The following is a 21,208-nucleotide window of genomic DNA, read 5'->3' on the forward strand; positions in this document are numbered from 1 at the left end:
GAAATCAAGCATTTAACTGTTATAGTTAATGCACTGTGGCGAAATTAAGAAACCAATTGTAGATAAATTTCTTATAAATTTTCCCCTTATATATGTGACTGTATGAAGAAAATACATGGTTCCTACATTGTTCCCTGGTCCATAAATGCAGAAGTAGTAGGAGAAAGTAGAAGTTAAGAAATAGTGAATACACACTCAAGGAGAGGTCAGCTTCTGTATACAAACTAAGTATTTTAACATGTCTTGTCTTGGCTTAGCTGCCATACAAAATATCATTTACTGGGTGTTTTAACCAACTGGAGTTTATTTTTTCACAGTTCAGCAGGCTGGAAGATCAAGATGAGGGTGCAGCATGGCCAGTGTCTGGTGAGGGCCTTCTTCCTGGTTTACAGATGGCTGCCTTGATGCTGAGTTTTCACAGTGCACAGAGCTCAGAGACTGCACTATCTCAAGTCTTTTCTTACAAGGTAACTAATCCCATCAGACCAGGTCCAACTTCATGACCTAATCGCCTCTCAAAGACCCTTTCTGGCAGCTTCCACTAGAGAATTTGGGGGAATATAATTCAGTCTATGACAATCTGGCCCTTCCCCACTCTAAATTCCAAAGTTCTTTACAGATTCTAGCATTAACTCTAAAATCATCTAAATATCACCTAAGTGATACTTGAGTGAGGCTTACAGTTCATCCTAAGGCAAAATCCTCTCCAGCTGTGAACCTGTGAAACTAGGCAAGTACTGTTCTTCCCACGTACAGTACAATAATGGGAGAGGGAACAGGGAATATTCCTTCTACACATAAGAAACAAGACAAAAAGGAGTGATGGGTCCAAGGAAGGACAAAACCTAGCAAAACAAATCCCATTCAGTCTCAAGGCTGAGGAATAATGCTTTGTGCTTTTGCATTCTGTCCTCTAGAGCCTTGGGGTGGCACTTGTCGATCCTACAGCTCTAGCATCACCCCCTCAACTCTAGGCAGTGGTCCTGCTCCCAAGGCTGTAAGCAGAGCTGAGGAGACCTACTACACCTGAGGTGGAGGCCCAGACGACATCAGCTCTGACATCATTTTCCGCTGTCTTGAAGACGTGTCTAGTTCTAGCATCCTGTCCCATCAAACACAAGAAGTTCAACAGTCTTCTTTCATTCTGTCACATCCCCATTACTTTTATTTCAAACTGGCAGTGTTTCTGCTCACATAATCTGTTAAGCACTTTATTATGCAACAGGCCGACAACATTCTGGGTGTTCTTAACAGAATATAATTTCTTATGTTTATTTCACAAAATGGATAGGTTCGGAATTTTACAAACTTTCAAGTTCCAGTTTTTTTTTTTTAATATTTTAATCTCTTCCCTTCTGCATACAGGAATCAAGCTGTTCCCTCAATAGTTTCAAAATCTCCTTAAATATCCAATTTTACCAATTAACTTCTACCATCTAAGAAGCACTAGAAGAGTTTAGCTAAGATCCAACAAGCCAGGTTATAACAGAAGTTATCTTTCTTCCAGTAGCCAATAACATGTTCCTCATTTCCATCTGAGATCTCATCAGAATTAGCCTTACTGTCTCTATTTCTGGCATGAGTATCAAATATCTTCCACTTTCTATCCACTGCCCAGTCCCAAAGCTACTCCACACTCTTAGGCATTTGTTGCAGTGTCATATTTTTCTGTACTAAAATCTTGGGCTGACATAACAAAATACTATAAACTGGGTGACTTAATTTATTTTCTCCTATTTCTGGAGGCTGGAAGTTCAAGGTCAGGCTGCCAGTATAGTCAGGTTTTGGTGAGGTCACTCTGCTAGGTCTACAGGTGGCTGCCTTCTTGCTGTCTTCACAGAGAAAGACTGCATTCTCTCGTCTTCTTGTAACGGCACGAATCTCAACAGAGTAGGGCCCTACCTTCACGACTTAATATCTCCCAAAGCTCCATCTCCAAGTAACATCACATTCGGGTTTATGATTCAACGTAACAATTTGGCAGTGGGAAAAGAAAAGCACAAAATTCAGTTCATAAAATGCCTATATAGCTATACCTGCATAGTAACCTGGAAAAGAGAAAGCTGCAATCTACAGAAAAGAGAAAGAAAAGTCAGATTTAGAAAAGTATGTAACATTTGTTACAAACGTTTTATAGATAAGTAGCTTTTGAAAGATTTTTCTATTTCTTCAGTAACTAAAGTCAATACTCTATGTATGTTAGTATAACAAACTCAGAAATAATTTTTTATTCATCTTAAATTCACTCAATCTGTATGTGACACATATTTTAAATTATTCCTATCTGTCCAGGAAAGAAAGTTCTTTTCAAAGGTTTAGCCAGTATATCTACAGATTTTCACAGATCTTTAAAGGATTGAAAAATTGCTCTTTTACCTTAAAAGAAATTTTTTAACTCTTCAGTAAGATTTAACTGCTTTGTAGTATGAATATGTCAGAGATTAGTCCTAAAAAGTTAATACCAAAATAACCTATCATGCAATGACTTGCTCTTCAGGATTTTTAATCCATAAATTGATTTGTTTTAAAAACACTGAGGAGAGTTCTTACCAGATATCCTTAAAAACAAAGCTAGTTATGATGTATTTGGTAGTTGTTTTTTTTACCTGTGTGCAAGGTCCACAGAAACAAAGAAAAAAATATACAGAGGTCTCATGAGGGGAGTGATTTCATAGGTATCCTGGGTTTGGAAAGTTGCAGTCTCGATAGGTGTGTTTACAATTAATGAATATTCTCCTATGCACAGTGTAATCCATCCAAGGATAAACAATGGAGCAGTGCCTCCTGCACTGCCATACAGCAAGGTTATTCTACTTGGGAGCAGATACCACGTTCCAAGACCACATAGCAATCCAGCAAGAACAGAATGAAGAAATGTATTGGCTATATATTTCTTGCCCGGAATTAGAAATCTGACAGTCTCAGCACCGGCACAACTTGTAAATTCATGCTCATCTTCTTCTGCTAAGATATCCGTGGTTGGTATTCTTTCCACTGTCACTGATTTGGTTTTGGCCCTTATACTTGTGAACTGGATGACAAGTGCAGCAACAAGCATCAGCCCGCCCGAAAGTGCTGCTGTGTAGTAGTCCTTTAGGATGCTTACTTGATACAAAAGTGTTCCTACGCCGCCCAAAACCCATGGTACCAGAAAAAGGATAATCTGATTAACATATATGTAAGGAGCGGCCCAATACCCTAATCTGAGTCGAGGGCCTCCAAGAATAGTTTGTGGAAGACGCTTCAGAAAGAAGTCCTGCTTGTAGTCATTCAGCAGAGGCACATCTGGACTCATCCTTCTCACTGGAGAACTCAGTCACATCCTTCTCTGTAAACAGTCGTCTCTAAGAAAAGGAAAGGAAGGCACTAGTTGAAAATATCACACTTGAAATCTAGAAGAAAAAAACCCACATTTCTATTAGCTCCTTAGTACTTTTAAGGACAACACTTCTAAGTATACTTCTGTGGCTAACACATTTTTGGTGCCAACTTACTGATTTTTTAAAAAATCAAAATAAATTTGCCAAGTTATTTTTTTAATCGTATGCTTTATGAGTTTACCTACAATCCTATATTTGAAATTAGATCTTAACTCATATTTGTATTGTGAGGCCAAAGGTTCAGAAGGCTAGTACTACTGTCAAGTGCAATCTGCCAGTATTTTAGACACTACTCAGTAGTTTTTTGTTGAGTAACTGTATTATGCTTTGCTATGACCTCATCTTGCTGTTATAGCACAAAAGTGGCCACAGAGCACACACTATGTAAATTAACATGATGGTTATATTTCAATAAAACTTTATTATATTTATTCCAATAGCTTATGAGCCAGGTTGATCCTGAGGGCCATCATCTGCCAAGCCCCACATTATGAAGTAAGAATATTATTTAAAATGGAAATAAAAGTGGAAAAATGGAAATACTGTTACTCATAAAATTAATAGTAAATTTAGGATTTTCCAACAATTTAAAAATAAATGCTGCTAAAATAAGTAGCATTTCAATAAAAATCCACATAACCATTTGTAGATTCTAGATTTTCAGGCTCTAGTTCAGCCATTGGGAAGGGTCATGGGGACTTGTCACATTGAGTAAGAAGAACAACAAACTGAAAATATTTTAGATGTCAGAGTAAGTGCTTAATTTTATTAACTATGTTACCATTGAAAGTAACTTAGTAATTCATTTTTTAGCCTTTTTGTTGGCAGTTTCAAAAATCTTCCAGGCTCCCAGGAAAAATAGAGTCAATAGTACCCAAGAGCTCAGGAAAAGAAAGGAAATTTTATTTACGCTAGCAGATCTCAGAGGAGTAATCTCCAAAGCTGAGGTGATGATTAGGGTGGTGGACACAAGTTACAAGAATGAGATGAACTTTTAGCTGAAGGTTATATAGAACAATGGTATCTTGGTGAGCATAGCTGTATATAATGAAGTTGTTTTAACACATTCATAGAAGTTTCAATTTGATGACAAATCCTACGATTTAGCTGAATCCAGTGAACAGAATGACTGTAGCTTTGTTGAACAAAATGGTTGCAGCTATGTCAGGATTTCTGCTTTATAATCCTCTCTTGCTGCTCTTTTGAGGGGTATCACCATTTGAGTTTACGAGGGACTGCTAAATGTAGGCAGGCCTTAAGTACATCAAACTTGGGTACCTGGGGTTCTCTCCTGGAAAGCTGTCTCAATCTCTGAATTAAACTACATACACAGGGGATTTACAAGCATCCCATAAGAACAAGAATTACAAAAGTAATGATCAGGGAAATAAGTATGGAGGCCATTTAAGTTCTTTTATGGCAAGCCACTGTTTTAGTAAGCTTGTAAAAGTGGTAATTAATGCCAGCATTTTTGACTAGTTCTTTGGACAGAGTTGTGAGACCTTGGAGGGCCTTGGTAATTGTGCCATCAGGGGTAGTGTTGTTTGGGATAAAAGTACAACAATGGGTTCCTATCATAACACAGATACTTCCTTTTTCTGTTAGAACCACATCCAGAACAATTCTGTTTTTTCAGGCCATCTGGCTGGCAGACCCAAGCTGTTCAGCTAGTATCTTAAGAGCATCTCAGGTATAATGTATACCCCTTTGCTGATTACAGTAAACATAGTTTATTCCATCTACATCTCTGTTAATAGTGACCCACCAGAACAGTGAACTTTTAAATCCTGTAGGGAGTTGGTTTGCAGCTTTTTAAAAAATTTTTGTACCGGGGATTGAACTCTATGACCTTGCACTTGTCAGGCAAGTGTTTACGCCACTAAGCTAAATCTCCTGCCCTGGTTTCAAGTTTTAAATTTCACTGGGGACCTCTCATGAAACCCTAATTGCAGCCATGTAGATAGTATAGTCAAAGAAACCTGTGGCTGCTTTATTGAGGGGTATTTCCTGAATTCACGGGAAGGATCAGGAGGAGTGACTGACCTCTGAGCAACTGTAAGGGTGCTTACAATTGGACCAGGATGCAGGTTCTAGTTCAGCCATTGGGAACGGTCATGGGGACTTGTTACATAACCACCAAACATTTCTACATGCAGTAGTGAGATCCATGGGCCCAGTTGGGGCTAAGTCAGTGAGGTTTCTAGGGGACATACATCCTGGCATGTTGCCTACACCGGGGCCAGTGTTTTTAGTTCCTCTGATGCATGTGTTGAACTGCTGGTTTGGGGTGAGTGGCCTGAATGAGCGATGAGGCTGATACAGGTAGCACGATGTAGAAGGAGCAGAGTTAAGAGTCTGACAGTCCTAGTTAGGCCCCCAAGGCCAGTCATCCCTTTAGAGTTAAGGGTCTCCCTATTACCCCTGGAAACAGTGGAGGTGATCAATCCCAACACTCACAATAAGTACAACAGCAAAAATATGCATTTTCCTAGTTTTCCCAGTGGGGGGAAGCGAAAAGTAAGGTTAGGGTTTTAGGAGTCCTCGGAAGCAGGGTCAGCCAGTGAAACATCCTAAGGTTAGCATCCTCAAGCTCTGGCCATGCGTAGACCTGTCAGCTTCTGAGTCTGATATCAGGGCTTCTCTGGCCCAGGAGTTCTCTGGCAATGGAGGTTGCTCTTTGACAGGTTGTCTGAGTCAGGTGATGATTTCAGACCAGAGTGACAGTATGGTGGGCTTTCTTGATGCAGGTGTGACATATCTAAGGCTGGATCTCTGCAACTTTAACAGCTGTAGGGGTGAATCTAGTGGGCCCAAGTGAGTACTGAACACAAAGGGCCATAAGAAGGCCAATCCATAGGGCTTTTGTTTCATGGCAGAACTTGGCCAAGGTTGTCTTCAAGGCAGGGCTTATCTGTTTTATTCTTTTAAAACTCTGAGGCTGAATCATAGTATATAGGTTTCATTGTATTTGGAGCAGTTTACCAAGGTTTTGAATTATTTCTGCCACAAAGACTGGGTTGTTATCATTTCCTATGGACATTTGGGAATAATCTGGGAATAATTGCCTAGAGCTGCTCAATTGACCCTGGAGGAATTTTCTGTTTATACAGGGAAAGCTTTTACTCAAGTAGCAAATGTACAGACTGTGACCATAAAATATCTGTATCCTTTGCTGGGTTTGACTTCTGTGATGTCCATTTGATTTCAAAGGGTAATGTTCCAGTCAGTAGGATCCACAGACTGGGCTTAGGTCTTGAATTAGATTATTTTGAGCACAGTTTAGCATCACTGGTAGACAGTGGAGCAGATGCTGACCAGGGATGGGATATAAGAGCAGCAGCTACTTGTTCTGTTTTTCCTCCATTGGTTAGACTGTGGTATTTTTGAACCCAGGCAAAGCTATCTTTGTGGGACGAGTTTGTCCATCCAATGAGTGTCCATCAGGGCCTGGGTCCCTTAGTGGCTTGGTTGTTTTGCCCAGTCATCTTCTTCCTTTTCATATGCAGGGAATTAATTTTTGATTACCACTACAGTGTCAGGAGGAATCCATTAGAAGTTCTAGGTTTGTCTGTTCAGTGTTTTTGACCCAGGATGCTCCTTCAGCAGCTGCTTTTGTAATTTTATCTGCTTTACTGGTTTCTAAGATGAGACTTTTGATCTTTCGTTGCACTGCCAGTTGATGATTGCCACTTGGTGGGTTTTCAGACAGAAGCAGCAGTAGAATTTCTTGTTTTTAGTGATTTTTCTTTTGTCATGAGGAATCTTTTCTATCTATATTTTATACATATGAACTGTGGCAAAGTCATATTGAGAGTCCTTGCTTTTGTTTTCAGGCCAACTGAGGGCCTTTATGAGAATCTGCAGTTCAGCTTGCTGTGCAGATCATCCTTGCAGGACAGCTTTGCCCAATGTAACTTCATCCAAGGTGACTACAGCACATCTAGCTCGTTTGACTTCATTCCTAACAGTTACTTCTTAGGGTGTACACCCTACTTAGGGTGTACTCAGCATCTGTCAGGGGTTCATCTGTAAATCTAGTTACTTGAAAAATAGCACATCAGTTAGTGCCAGGCAGTTATGGTCTGGAGGGCCTGGCTTGGTGCTCAGGCACATGGCAGGACTCAGTGGTTTTATTGCTGCAAGAGTCAAGCAAGCATTTTTCCATTAAGAGTCCTTGGTACTGAGTGACCCAGCTACTGGACAGCCAACAATGTTCACAGTTATTCAGGAGGTCCAGTATAGCATGTGGCACATGGATGGTTAGGTCTTGGCCTAAAGATCAGCTCTTGATTAGAAGACAGTGGTTGTTAGAGCATGGAGGCAAGGTGGTGAGCACTTAGCAACTGGATCCAAATGTTTGGACAGGCAGCACTCCCAGGGGCCTACAATTTGAGTAAGTGTCTTTGAAGCCACATGTTATCATTTATCAACAAATGAGTTGAATGGGAGAGTTACATCTGGGATTCTCATGGCTGAAGCTTTAGAGGCCTTTTTTAATGTCATTGAAGGCTTTCTCTTGTTTTGGGTTTCAGCTGAAGGTGTTAATAAGTCTTTTCCAGCCAAAGCATCAGATTGGGTCCTTGCTTTTTCTGTGAACCTAGAGATCCAGATTCTGCAGATGCCAGCAGCTCCAAGGAATTTTTTGGAGTTTCTTTCTCATGGTTGGGACTGGATGGAGCAGATGACCTCTTTTTTTGTGAGGGGTGGCCCAAGGGCATGGTGTCCTTGATTTAAGTCAAATTCCAGATACCTGACTTTTGGTTTGCAAATTTGTGCCTTTTTCCAAGATATCTTGGTACCCAGTTTCTGTCAGATGTTTCAACAGAGCTTTTGTCCCTTTCAGCAGACAGATTGGGTGTCATTAACCTGAAAAAGACCATTAGTGCATTGGGGGAGGTGCACTAATATTCTGTGTGGGGAAACTAGCGAGGTCAGCTGCGAGGGCTTCTCCAAAAAGGGTAGGAGAGTTTTTGAATCACTGGGAAGGTAAGTCCAGGTCAGCTAACTTTGAGTCCAGAACTGGGGTCTTTTCTTCAAAGACCAAGTGGGCTGGCTAACAGGAGCCAAGAGAAGGCAAAAGGCATCCAACAGGTCCAGGCAGGTTGTGGGTGGCAAAAGACTGAGGAGAGAATATGGGTTTGGAACTGCAGGATGGAAGGCAAACACAGTGGCACCAACAGCTTGGAGACCCTGAACTGGCCAATATTCCCCATTAGGTTTCTTTATAGGAAGAAGAGGTACACTCTAGGGTGACTGACAGTCTATGAATATTCTACTGTACTGAAGTCTCTGGATATGTAACTAAGCTCCTAGTTGAGCCTCTCATGGCAAGAGGTGGTGTTTGATGCAGGTAGGGGTTGCCGAGGAATGATGCAACACAATCAAGAGGTGGGTGGCTGATGGTCAGTCCAGGAGAGTCTTCAGCTCTAACCTGGGGAAAAACAGTCGTGAGAATTTCTGGGTTGCTTTTATCTGGGTGTCCATCAATTGCCATTCTTCTTTGGGACACAGCAAGCAGGAAATGTAGTTGAGGACTGCCCCAGAGAGAAAGTGATGATGGCCCCTAACTTTGCTAACTTTGTTTTTTTTTTTTTTTGGGGAAAGGAAAGGTTAATTTCTTACAGTTTTTTGGAGGCTTCAGTCCACACTCAGTTGGTTCCAAGGCAGGCGGGCTTGGCTGGGCTGCAGTTCATGGCAGCTGCAAACAGCAAAGGGGAACCAGCAAGACACACCTTCTTCCTGCCATTACATCACATCCTAGCTCCACCCCTGTGTGGGTGGAGCACTGACACCATCAATCCAAGCACTAGATAATGAATGAATAACAAATGCACAATTCAAACTCATGAGGCCTGGGGGACACAGACATAAACCATGACATTCCACCCCTGGTCCCCAGGACTCATGTATATCCTTTATACAAAAGACCTTTAGTCCACTTCCAAAAGTTGCCAAAGTCCTAATAGTTTCAGCATTGCTGAATAGTCCAAGTCCCAAGTCTCCTCCAAGATCTATGGCAAACTCTTAACTCTAACCCCAAGGTCAAACATTTCTGAAATGCAAAGGCACAAGATAAACATTACCATTCCAAAAGTTACAAATGGGAATATAAAGTATTGGAAACAAAGCAAGTCCAACATCCAGCAGGGCTAAAATTAAGTCCTAGAGTTTCAAGCTCAGCATCTGAAGCAATCTGGTTACAAGCTCCAAAAGGCTTGGGTGATTCCACCCCCATGGGACTTTTAGGGATATCAGCTCCCACAGCTTCTCTCTTAAATTCTCTCTGCTCGATTTTTGCAGCTTTCCTTGGATCACCCACGTTCCTGGCTTTTTCAAACTTCTGGGGTCTCCACTGCACCTTCAGCTTTCACCCTTACATCTTCACAAATTGCCCTCTCGGGGGCACACTCCTTGGCCTCCCAGGCCCTTTGCAATCGAGGCGGAAGCCGTCTTACACTCAGAATTCGTGCATTTTCCTTGCACCTAAAATCAGCACCTTGTGGATGCCACCAAGGTCTGCTGCCAGCTGAAGGAGTAGCCAGACTTTTTTCTCTCTTGCCTGTAGGGGTCAGTTGCCTGGATCACAGGGCTCTGTTTGCCTGATTGTGAGAAAAAGTTTCTCTACATTGCCGCCATTTTGGAACCTCATGTGTCCACTGTCACCATTTTGGAATCTCATGTGGCCGCTGTCGCCATTCTGGAACATGGCAATGCTGCAGCTTTTCCCTCTGAGCAAATTCTTTCACCTTTGTAGTGAGGCTGCACAGGGTGGGGACCCGCTTCCTGGGATGCCCTGGGGCCATCTTTCTTATCTCTCTGTTTTTCTTCAGGAATCAAAATCTCAACTCTGTCTTTACAATCCACAGCCTTCCTAGAATCTTCCTTCTGGCCAAATTCACAGCATTTTAAATTATCCTGTTGGGCTCTTTGCTCTTCATTTGAAACATACAGCTGGCTAAAAGCCCCCAACAATAGCCATGCTCAAGGTTCAATTGCTTTTTAATTTCTTTTTCAAGATTAATCAGTCCATTGCCCTTTGTCTCAGTCTCAGGCAAAGTCTCTGGGCAGGAGCAAAATGCAGACAAACTTTCTGTCAAGCCATAACACACATCATGTGGAGTCCAACAACCAATGCAGTCCTTCCCAGCAGAAACTTCCCAAGCCTGGTCTTTGCCATGAGGTTTTTATCAGCCTTCTGGTCTCCTGAGCTCTGACCAGAATCTCCTCTACAGAACAGCCTAAGCTTCTCCAGTTCTACACATCCGGGCAACATGTCTGACCCTTTCCAAACTCTGCCCACAAGCCATTTCCAAAGCCTCTCGAAAAACATGGCCAGGTATAGTTATAGCAAACAACCCCACTCCTTGATACCAAATTCTGTCTTAGTTACTTTTTACTCGTCACTGAGACAAAATACCTGAAGCCCAAAGTTGGGAAAGGAAAGGTTTATTTCTTACAGTTTTTTGGAGGTTTCAGTCCACACTCAGTTGGTTCCAAGGCAGGCGGGCTTGGCTGGGCCGCAGTTCATGGCAGCTGCAAACAGCAAAAGGGAACCAGCAAAGAGCAAGACACCCCTTCTTCCTGCCATTACATCACATCCTAGCTCCACCCTTTGGGGTAGAGCACTGACACCATCAATCCAAGCACTAGACAATGAATGAATAACAAATGCACAATTCAAACTCATGAGGCCTGGGGGACACAGACATAAACCATGACACTTGGCAACTTCTAGAATACTCACTTATTGAAAATTCCAAGGGAGGAGACAAAAAGAATGCTGTTCACAGAACATCACACATGGTAAACATGGGAAGAATCAGCAAAGTGGGAGAGTAGCCATCCATATCTGAAATGTATGGTCTTTCCTAATATGTGTGCACTCTAGAAATGTAATCCTTGTGAATTTCTGGAGTCCATTACACTTATATTGTTATTACTGTTAAGTTTCACTGAAAATAAAATATATTTCAAATATTTAAACATGAAATTACCATTAAGAAAGTACAAATATAATTTACATCAGCCTGGGCTTCATAGTGATGCCCAGACCCTCGTCTCAAAACAATTCCAATACCACCACCAGCAATAACAAAATTACTTCTAAATTCTTCCTTAGCTTGGTCAGATATAATAATTGTCCACTCCATGTTTAACCAGGAAAATCATAACCTTGTGGTTAAATTATGAAATAAATTAATAATTCCTTAAAGTAACTCAAATTTTAAAAAACAACTTGCTACAAAAGAAGCAAAGACAAGCTGGTTGGGGAAGAAGCTGTTTCACTGCAGCTCACAAAGGAGCCCACACTCAGAAGGCTGAACCCACTCCTGAGGATATACTCAGTGCACTGTCCCATGCAGCCAGGGTGGCTCACTCACAGGTGGTGAGACAGGGAAATGTAAGTCAGATGACTTAAATGAGGCTGCTTCACCACCTACTTAGCCATCTTCACAGGTGAAATTTTATGTCCTGTCTCAATACGAGCAGAGTGAAACACAAATACTCATAGCCAGTTGAAGGTTGGCCTTTGTATTTCCTCAATTGTTCTTTTGGCTCTAGTGTGTATTGCCAGCTAAGTACTAAGCAATTCAACAAAAAATTGTGCGCTGCAAAACAGTGTACCATCTTTCCAGAGTGACCAAAACTTTGACAAATTGACAAAGCACCTCTCATACACTGCTCCAAGTGAAGATTCCAAATCTTCCAAAGCATGAAATACTGTTTTTCATTATTCTGAAGTTATCAAGAATGACATCTTAACTCATATCGTTACCATTGTGTGTCTTCAAGATCTTATGGAGTCCTTTCCATGCAGCACGCAGCCAGCAGAATTCACAAAAGGTAACCTAGCCAGCAAGAGGGGCTCAGAGCAACTTGCTCTGGACTGGCAGCTAAGAACCATCGGCCCCTAACTTTGATAGGATCTCTCTCCCCAGGAGTGGGACTGGGTACTTCAGTAAGCAGAGGAACTCCTGTGTGATTTGATGTCCTCCCAAGCTGCAATGAAAGTTTGCGGCTGACAGGAGTGAGAGGCAGGAGTCCCAGCTGCCCTTTTTTTTCTGACAGAGGAGCATCAGGTTGGGTAGCTACAGGGTGTTTTACTCCACTGTCAACCAGGAAAGTCATACGCTGGCCCCCAATATGGACAGGCTCCTGGTGATCCAGCTGAAGAAGAGAGCACAATCTGGCCTGGTTGAACTTTTGAGAATCCTTATCTTTTAGTCTGAGTGGGCATTTATATTTCTAGTGTCTATAGCTCTTACATCTTGCACATTGGTGTTTGGAAAGAAACTGTGGCTGTCTACCAGACTGGACTTTCTTATGGATATCGGGTGCTGCTTGTGCAATGAAGGCTGTAAGTGCTTTTCTGGGGCCTCAAGGTCAAAAGAAGTATAGACCCTGCCAGCATGGTATCAGAAGAACTGCAGGGAAGGGGGTCACTGGCCGGTGGAACTGTAGGTGCCCGCAGCAGTTACAGAAGCCAGTAACAGGTGGTGATAACTCTGCCATGGGGAATCCTCAGAAAAAATGGGCTTTTGTGACGGTGCTTCACTTTAACTCCAAAATCACCAGAAAAGTCCTTTTAAAAAATTCTTTAGGACACATTCCAGAATTGTAAGCACTGACTAATTAGATCCCTTTTGACTCCCCATGTATATGTGGTGTTCCCTTATCCAGTGATGCAAAAGACAAAGGTGGGGGGTACCTTCTTTGATAGAGGACCAGTCAGATGCTTGCCTGGTTGCTCCCCTCTCAAGGACAAAGGTCTGTCTTAGAAATAGGCATCTGTATTTTCCTAGGCCAGGTCAGTGACTCCATTACAAAATGTCACTTTTGAGCTGTATGACAGACCACAGAACCACAGGACAAGCTCACTCAAACTCTGTAGCTAAAGCTGTGGAGCTATGCAAATGACCATCTGAAGCAGCTGGATTTGCCAGGGATGTTGTTCATTCATTCATTCGGATGTTAAGTCATTCTACCCTCTATCCAGAAAACAGAAACTCCTCTTCCATTCTTGACTTAGGACAGACTGACTATCAGGAAAGTAGAAAAACCCAAGATGGCCGTACTATGATTCAGAACTCCCAACTGTTTCATTGCTGACAATGGAGAGATGTGTATTCTACAGAGGGGACCTCAGAAGTCAGTCAGATGGCTCACCTCCTTCCGAGTGCTACCAGGATGCGGATTTGGAGGAAGACCCACCCCAGAGCTGTACCACCACACTGTAGCTATCTTTTCTCATTACCTGGCCAACACAAAAGAAACTGTTGTAGGAAAAACTGAGTCAACAGTAGCCAGGAGCTCGGAAGAAATTTCACTGATGCTAACAAACCGCAGAGGAGAAATCTTCAAAGTCTGAGGTGGTGATTACAGAGTGCTTCTTAATTTATAGGGTGGTGGAGACACGTTACAAGAATGAAACAAGTTTTTAGCTGAAGGTTATAGTACAAAGGGTATCTGTGGTGAGCATAGTTGCATATAGCAAAATTGTTTCTAGCACATTCATAATTTTCAATTTGATAATAAATCATATGATTTAGCTGAGTTCAGTTAACAGAATGACTGCGGCTTTGTTGAACAAAATGGCTGCAGTTAGGTCAGGATTTCTACTTCACCAGAACTGAGAAAGGCACGAAATAAAAACTGGACCTATATATATCCTTTAGGGTAGATTATCTTCATTTAAGGACCATGAAAATCTAAGTAAAGTAGCTCTCTTCAAGAATAAAGTGCCAACAGATGAAGAAGTTTGAAGAGCGTCTGAGTTGCCTCAAGAAGCTTGAGAAACGTGTGGAAACTGGGATGGTGATATAAGTTATTTTAACAGGATTTTAAAAGAACAAAAATGGCTAAAGGATTCAATTTTACTTCAGCAAAAGAATATTTCATGAAAGGAAGTCTATGAACAAGTAAGTTTAAGCAACTTTATACCAGACTGTCATATTCATGGGTCACAAAGGTTATAAGCAAACCAATGGCTTTGAGACCTCTTTGAAATCAAAAACACGACCACAAATCTGCTTAAAATGTATTAGTTGAGTTTTCAAAACTTATTTTATCACAGAACCCATTTTTCTATGATATGCAACAACAGCATATAAACTAGTGATTTATATAAATAATTAGGTAAGACACAGAACTGAGAGGATATACCAATCAAGGAGAAATGCCATGCACAAGGATAAAGATGAGGCGAATTTGACAGGCAGTAAGCATACCAGACTTAAAGACTAATTTAAACTATGTTTTTCTAGTACCTTAAGGATATCAAGAAAAAGAGTACCAATTTTTTTTTAGCAATTCATTGTTACAACAAAGATGAAATAAACATATTACCTAACTTAAATTATAGATCTAGAAACATTTAAAAGTATTTAATAATTTTAATTTTTTTGCAAGAAACAACTTACATTTATGTAGAGAAATCTTTCAAATGCTAACTTGGATTACTTACATAGAAAATAAAATCAATCCTCCCTGAGCTGAGGATTTAGCATATGGTTCTAGAAAGAATTCCTAAATGCATTTATAAGGCTTCTATCTCTAACATGTTCAGATGAAAAACAGCTCTAAGAGTCAGGAAACAAAAGCTGTAAAAAGACAGCTCAAGGGCTAAAAATAGCACAACCACACTGACTTAGGCCATATGCTTTCCTCATATGCTACATTGAAAGTAGGCCAACAAAACAGACACAGAATTGCTACTTTATTCAGGATTACCATCTGAGTCATGTTTCTTCTGTATTCCCCATAGGGTAAGAAACAGAGATCAAACTGGCAATCTAGTGGGAGGGAACTTAAATTATTAAAACTTTAACTCAGAAAACATGTGACAGACTAAAAATTCCTTTAAACTATTATTCTTAATAAATAGTTCTCTAAATTCAGCAAAAATAAATAAATTGCTAGAAATAGTTTTAGCAATTGTCTGGTTTTTAATAACCTGCTGTTTATTAATACTGAAGACTTTTGGAGAGTCTTTAAACTTAAGTTTTCTATAAGGTCACAGGAACCAGTCTATAGAGAAAATGACAAACTGGCCAGAGACTGGGCAGCGCACAGGAACTCGTGCTGGACCTGCCAGGGCCTCACAGGTGGAATAACAAGTTGTTAGCTGGTTCTGCATTTCACCTTTCCCAATGTACAACTCCAGAATATGCATTATTAGCATCCTATTGCTCATGGAAAACTTTTAAAATGGAAGGAGACAACTGAAGAGGCCATCGAAGTATCATCATGTGTGGCAGGGCCATGGGACACTTCTGTTGCTCCTCTTGCCTACTCTTCCCACACCTCACACATCCACTGCAAACTAAATTGACTAAAAGGTTTTTCTTTCAAAAACAACAATGAATATATGCCAACATATATACATTTTTCAGAACTTCTCTGGTACTAAGAAGTGAGGATAGTTTTATATGCTTTTTCATTGTAGGCTATTCTTTTCTTTTACAAAGATTTTTGTATTTAAAATGAGTAAATGCAGTGATGCTTGCAAAGGTAAAGTGAAGTTTGCCACTCATATGAATTACTAGAAATAATGAAAAAAAAAAAGAACCACTTAGAAGGAGCGATATTAAGTGACTTAACACTGAATGTCAGCTGGTGGCAGACTGAGTTTTTGAATCATATCAAGATAGTGACTAATAAAATTATTTTTATTGAGGCTAGAAAAGATTCTTTAAGGAAAGGTGGATCTGAGAGGAATCTACAAATTGTCAAAATGGAAAGCTTTTGATAGCTAAGTCAGCAAGAGGGCACTGGCATTAGTACTTTCAGAAGACAGGTTGGAGAAACTAAAAGATTTTCGTCATCAAGAAAGTTAAAGCAATCTACACAGAATGGGAGATAGTTAAGAGATCTGTATCTAGAATATATAAAATGTTCTTATAATTCATGAAAAAATTTCAATTTTTAAAAAACGGGCAAGTGATCTGAACAAGGATTTCTCTGAAGATGATACTCATATGATATAGGGGAAAGAAACTCCCAACCTGCTAAATATCTTGTATGAGTTGGTGTTGTTTAACTTGAGCAATGAAGTCTAGAAACAATAGAGATTAAGAGCAGAATATATTTATTAGGGGAAAGAAAGTATCTGTCTGAGAACGACAGAAGTGGTCCCAGGGGATTTTGTGGGGATTTTTAACAAAGCAAAACCATGAACTGGGAAATCACAGGTGAGTGAGCATGAGGTAGAACAGAACTATGTCAACCAGTAAGATTACCAGCATAATCGCTCGGGTAATTTTGATTAAATAGAGACCAAATGGGGAAGCAAGTCATGTTGAGCATGGGCTCTTCCTGGAGAGCTTGGGTCAGTGGCTCCTCCCCGCTTTCCCAAAGTGATTGGCACTTGTTCAGAATATCAATCACTGCCATTTATCTCTAGGGGAAGTATGTGGGTGTATTCCTTCCACTTTTGTCTTGAGGTCTGGTCCTCAAAGGATGTGCCTCCCCACAGTTGCAATGGATCCTGTCTTCTTCTGCAATGGCTCCTTTCAGGGCCCAGCCCTGTCTGACTGCCTACAATGTTTCTATCTAATTTAGCAGATATATAACAACATGTGAGTAGCCAATTTAGCGAATATATAACATCATGTAAATAGCCAATAAGTCTAGGGAATGGAGCTCAGCATCATTATTCATTAAGGAAAAGGAAATCAAAATCATAGTGAGATATTATTTCAAATCCCCAACAAGTTAAAACAAAAAAGATGGTAGCAAGCATTGGTAAGAAATTAAAACCTTCAAAAAGATCTGGTGGGAACAGAAAATTGTGTAGCCACTTTGGAAAAAGTCTGGAAGTTCTTCAAAGAATAGACATACAATTTAAAATACAATACAGCAATTACACTCCCAGGCATGATACACAACAGAAATGAGATGATGATTATACAAAAATGTGTACAGGAACCAGATGTTATTAATACCTTCAAAAGTCCATTAATGGCTGAATGGATAAATAAAACTGCACATCCACACAATGGAGTATTAGTGCTAAGTGAAAGACACCAATCACAAAAGGCCATGTATTTTCTGAGCCTAGTGGTACACACTTGTAATCCCAGCACTTGGGAGGCTGAAGCAGGAAGATCACCAGACTACACAGTGAATTCAAGGCTAGCCTGAACTACACAGTAAGGTTTTATCTTAAACCAAAACAAATAAAGAAAACAAATGAAAAACAAAAAGGGCCATATATTTTAAGATTCCATTTGTATGAAATGTTCAAAGTAAGCAAATTTTGAGATAGCAAATAGATTAGTAGTTGCCTAGGGTTGCTAGAGGTAAGGATTATGCGGAGGGGTGGAAAGAAAAGTGCTAAAAGGTGCAAGGTTCCAAAATTGTTCTAAAATTGATTGCAGTACAATGAACTGTATACTTCAAATAGGTAAATTGTATGGAATGTGAATTATGTCTTAAAGCTCTTATTTTAAAAAAAGCCTATCTACAGCAGTTAATCGCTAATGGGTCTCTCAATTGAGTAGGAAATGCAGTAGACAACAGGTACCCAAAACAGTTAAATTTGCAATCTCGCCATATTTGAACTGGAAGGTACCAGAACGTCCCTGGACTTGATGTGGGTGGGCAGCACATGTCAAATGCAAAGGGTGATTTTTGCCCTAATCACAGAAACAATATAACAGAAGATCTCAGTGAAATACGGATGAAACCACGGAAACTAATGGGTACAGAGCATATACTTCAGAGGCTTGACAGATACCTTTCGATGGGGTTAGGTTTCACTTTAGTAAATTCTGGGCTTTCACAGGCATCGAGAGGCTCATAAAGAAACGTGGCCATGTATGAGAAACGAGAGAATTCATTTCTAACTGGTCACAAGTTGAGAAATTTGGAACATAATGAGTTTAGCTGGTGCCAAGGCATGAAAGAGCGCAGTGACATCTAAGAGAGGTGATTGATAAAATTTTATTGAGGTAACATTGCTATCCTTCAATCGAGAGTTTAAAAAGCCATCTTCTGTTTCCTACTGGTCTCTTAGAAACAAAATGCTACAACTCAACGGGCTAAATGAGAAGTCATCCTTAGTAAAAACCAAGCTGGCTCACTGCTTCTAACAACTGAGTTAATTTTACGTTTCAAAACGTGTAATGCTCACAAATGTTATAGTAGAGGACGAAAAATATGTTCCTTGCGCAATAAAAGTCTGCAAGAACAACACGGCTGTGCACACGACTGGAAACCGAGGCAGCGAAAACTTTCCCAGGTGGATCGGGGCCAAACATACCTCGAGTCACCCCAGGGAAGAGACGACGTGAAGGTATCCAGGGGTCTGCATTTTTGCCAATAAACTGAGTTGGGTGTTCCCGCCTAGACGCTGCCAACTGCCCAACGCGGAGGCGGACAGGTTGTGGCGACCCCAAAACCAGGTTCCATCGCCGTCTCGTGGGCCACGCCCCGTTTCCATGGCAAGCGTCAACTCTGCGGGCGCAACCAGGAGGAAGGCGCGGGACCAGAGGCGGGGCTGCACTCCCTTCCCAGGCCAGAAGACGAGCCAGGCGAGACGGCACAGGAAGGAGGCGCGGGTCCTCTCGCTAACGCTCACCGGGCGGGGTTCTTGGGACTTGGTAGTACTCCACTCCGACCTTATGTCTGGACGCCGCACTAACAGGAATGCGCGGCAGCACCACTTCTGAACTTTCACCCTGGGCACGCACGCACACACGCACGCACGCAAGAGCGTCGTTGCCCTGGTGACGTGATGTTTTTCCGCTTTCCGAGCCTGGATAGACCTGCAGCATCCATTTTTGTGGGTCGTCTAGTCGCTTGGTGTCACGATTTTACGTGACCACCACCCCCATCCCCAGCCCGACTCTGGAGTGTAGTACGACTCCTCTGTCAGGTCCTGGCCCTCACCACCCAACAAACACACGAAAATTTATGCTTCCTATTAAACTTAGAAAACTTGGAAGTCCATACAGACTTACCTCCCTTTAACGCATTTGATAGGAGACGTGTTTACAATTTGAAGACTTGTTGCAACTTTGCCTAGATCAAAACTATTGATGTAATTTCCTACGTTGTGTACATACTTTGTGTTACATTTTGGTAATTTTTGTGGTATTTAAAACTTCATCATTTAATGTTATGATCAGAGATTATTGATGTTATGAGAAATGCTGGGAACTGCACTCAACTGTCAGTTGGTAAATAATGTTTTGAGGCACTATAGACCAGCTTTTCCATTTCTCTCTCTCTCCTTTTGGGTCTTCCTATTCTCTTAGACACACTATGAAACTGGGGCAATTAATAACCATATAGTGGTCTCTAAGGGTATAAGCAAGAGGAATGGTTGAATAAGTCAAAAGGTGGATTTAGCGAGGAAGGTATGTTGAAATCTGAGACAGGCTGAAAGCTAGACTTCGTGCAGCAGTTAGCCAATTGTGAATGAAAAAGAAAAGTGTTTGAAAAAAACTTACAAGCACTACAGGAACACATGAGTGGTAAGAAAGCAAAAATAAAACTCACTATTGATATAGAAAATACCATAGTAGTCTAGTTGGAAGAGCTAACTAGTCACAGTATAAGCTTAAACCAGAGCCTAATCTCAAAAAAGGCCCTCACTATATTCAATTCTATAAAGGTTGAGAGAGGTGAAGAGGAATCAGAAGAAAAGTTTGAAGCTAGTGGAGGTTAGTTCATGAGATTTAAGGGGAAAATCCATTTCCATAACATAAAAGCAGAAGTACTAATGTAAACACTGTCCAAAGTCTTCTCGAATAGGTAGCTAAAATAATTCATGAAAGTGGTTGTAATAAACAGATTCTGAATTTATGTGGCACCTGAAGATATGACTGAATTACTGCAATCCCAGAATAAAACTTTATCAGGAGATGTTGCTTGGAAAAAAATGAAGAATGTGGTTTCTTAATATAGAATCTAGTCCTGAGGAGGTGTGAATGTTGTTGAAATAATAAAGAATTTAGAATGTATTATAAACTTAGCCGATAAAGCAGCACCAGAGATTGAGAGGTCTGACTTCAAATCTGAAAGAATTACTGTGGATAAAATGCTATCAAATAGTATTGCATGCTAAAGAGGGTTCGTTTATAAAAGGAAGAGACAACTGGTGCAGCAGTCTTATTTATTATTGTCTTATTTTAAGAAATTGCCATAGCCACCCAAATCTTCAGCAACCACCATTCTGATCAGTTTTCAGTCATTAACATCAAGAGAAGATCTTGCACCAGCAGAAAGATTATGATTGGCTAAAGGCTCAGATAATTAACATTTTTAGCAATAAGATATTTCTTATCTTACAGATATAACAAAAGTTATAACCACTGAGGAACCAAAACTATTGTGAGACTTGTTAGAGTTTTCTGGTGCAATAGAGAAGCAGAAGGAAAAAGAAAGTAGCCTTTTTATTTGAGGATGGAGAGCGAGGCCCACAATCCACAGCAGTTTGGCTTTCTCCTCTGACTGGATACAAAGGGACAGAGGGTTAAACGACCTCTGGAAGTGGCACATGGGGCGGATATTGATGACGTGTGAGGAACTGATTGGAATTTTCTTCACATACAAACAGGAACGAAAGTAACAATTTGGGTGGAAGAAGAAGAAGGAGGGAGTGGTTGTCAGAATGAGGTTCCTACTTTGGCCTTCTGCCATGGTTAGATCACCACCATAATTGTACAATAATTTATACTAGGGCAAGAACTTTTAAAGACTGACTTTGAAATTTTGCTTTATTGAGAAGGTTTGAAACCAAACCTGCAACATCTCCTTGGAAAGTGTTACATGTGGTATCAGTGCTTTACTTTTTTCAATGAATGTATTTATGACTGCATTCT

The 21,208-nt window shown here is 40.8% G+C and overlaps 1 protein-coding gene across 3 annotated transcripts in view; it reads right to left on the minus strand.

Moving 5' to 3' along the window:
• Pcnx4 (pecanex 4) overlaps window positions 1–19,033 on the minus strand; it is a 39,684-nt gene extending 20,651 nt beyond the window's left edge. For 2 of the 3 annotated variants that reach the window (XM_013155311.3, XM_013155310.3), the window contains exons 1-2: window positions 18,643–19,033; window positions 2,607–3,344 (exon numbers count right to left, since the gene is read on the minus strand). In XM_013155311.3, coding sequence (XP_013010765.2) covers window positions 2,607–3,295 — 689 coding nt within the window. In that variant the 5' untranslated portion in view covers window positions 3,296–3,344; window positions 18,643–19,033. The remainder of the gene's footprint in view (window positions 1–2,606; window positions 3,345–18,642) is intronic. The other variant, XM_003472494.5, reaches the window with a different exon arrangement.
• Window positions 19,034–21,208: the final 2,175 nt, after the last annotated feature.

This window comes from Cavia porcellus, unplaced genomic scaffold (assembly GCF_034190915.1).
Source record: "Cavia porcellus strain 051 isolate PalLab524CR breed Dunkin Hartley unplaced genomic scaffold, mCavPor4.1 scaffold_31, whole genome shotgun sequence".
In the NCBI taxonomy this organism is placed as follows: domain Eukaryota; kingdom Metazoa; phylum Chordata; class Mammalia; order Rodentia; family Caviidae; genus Cavia; species Cavia porcellus.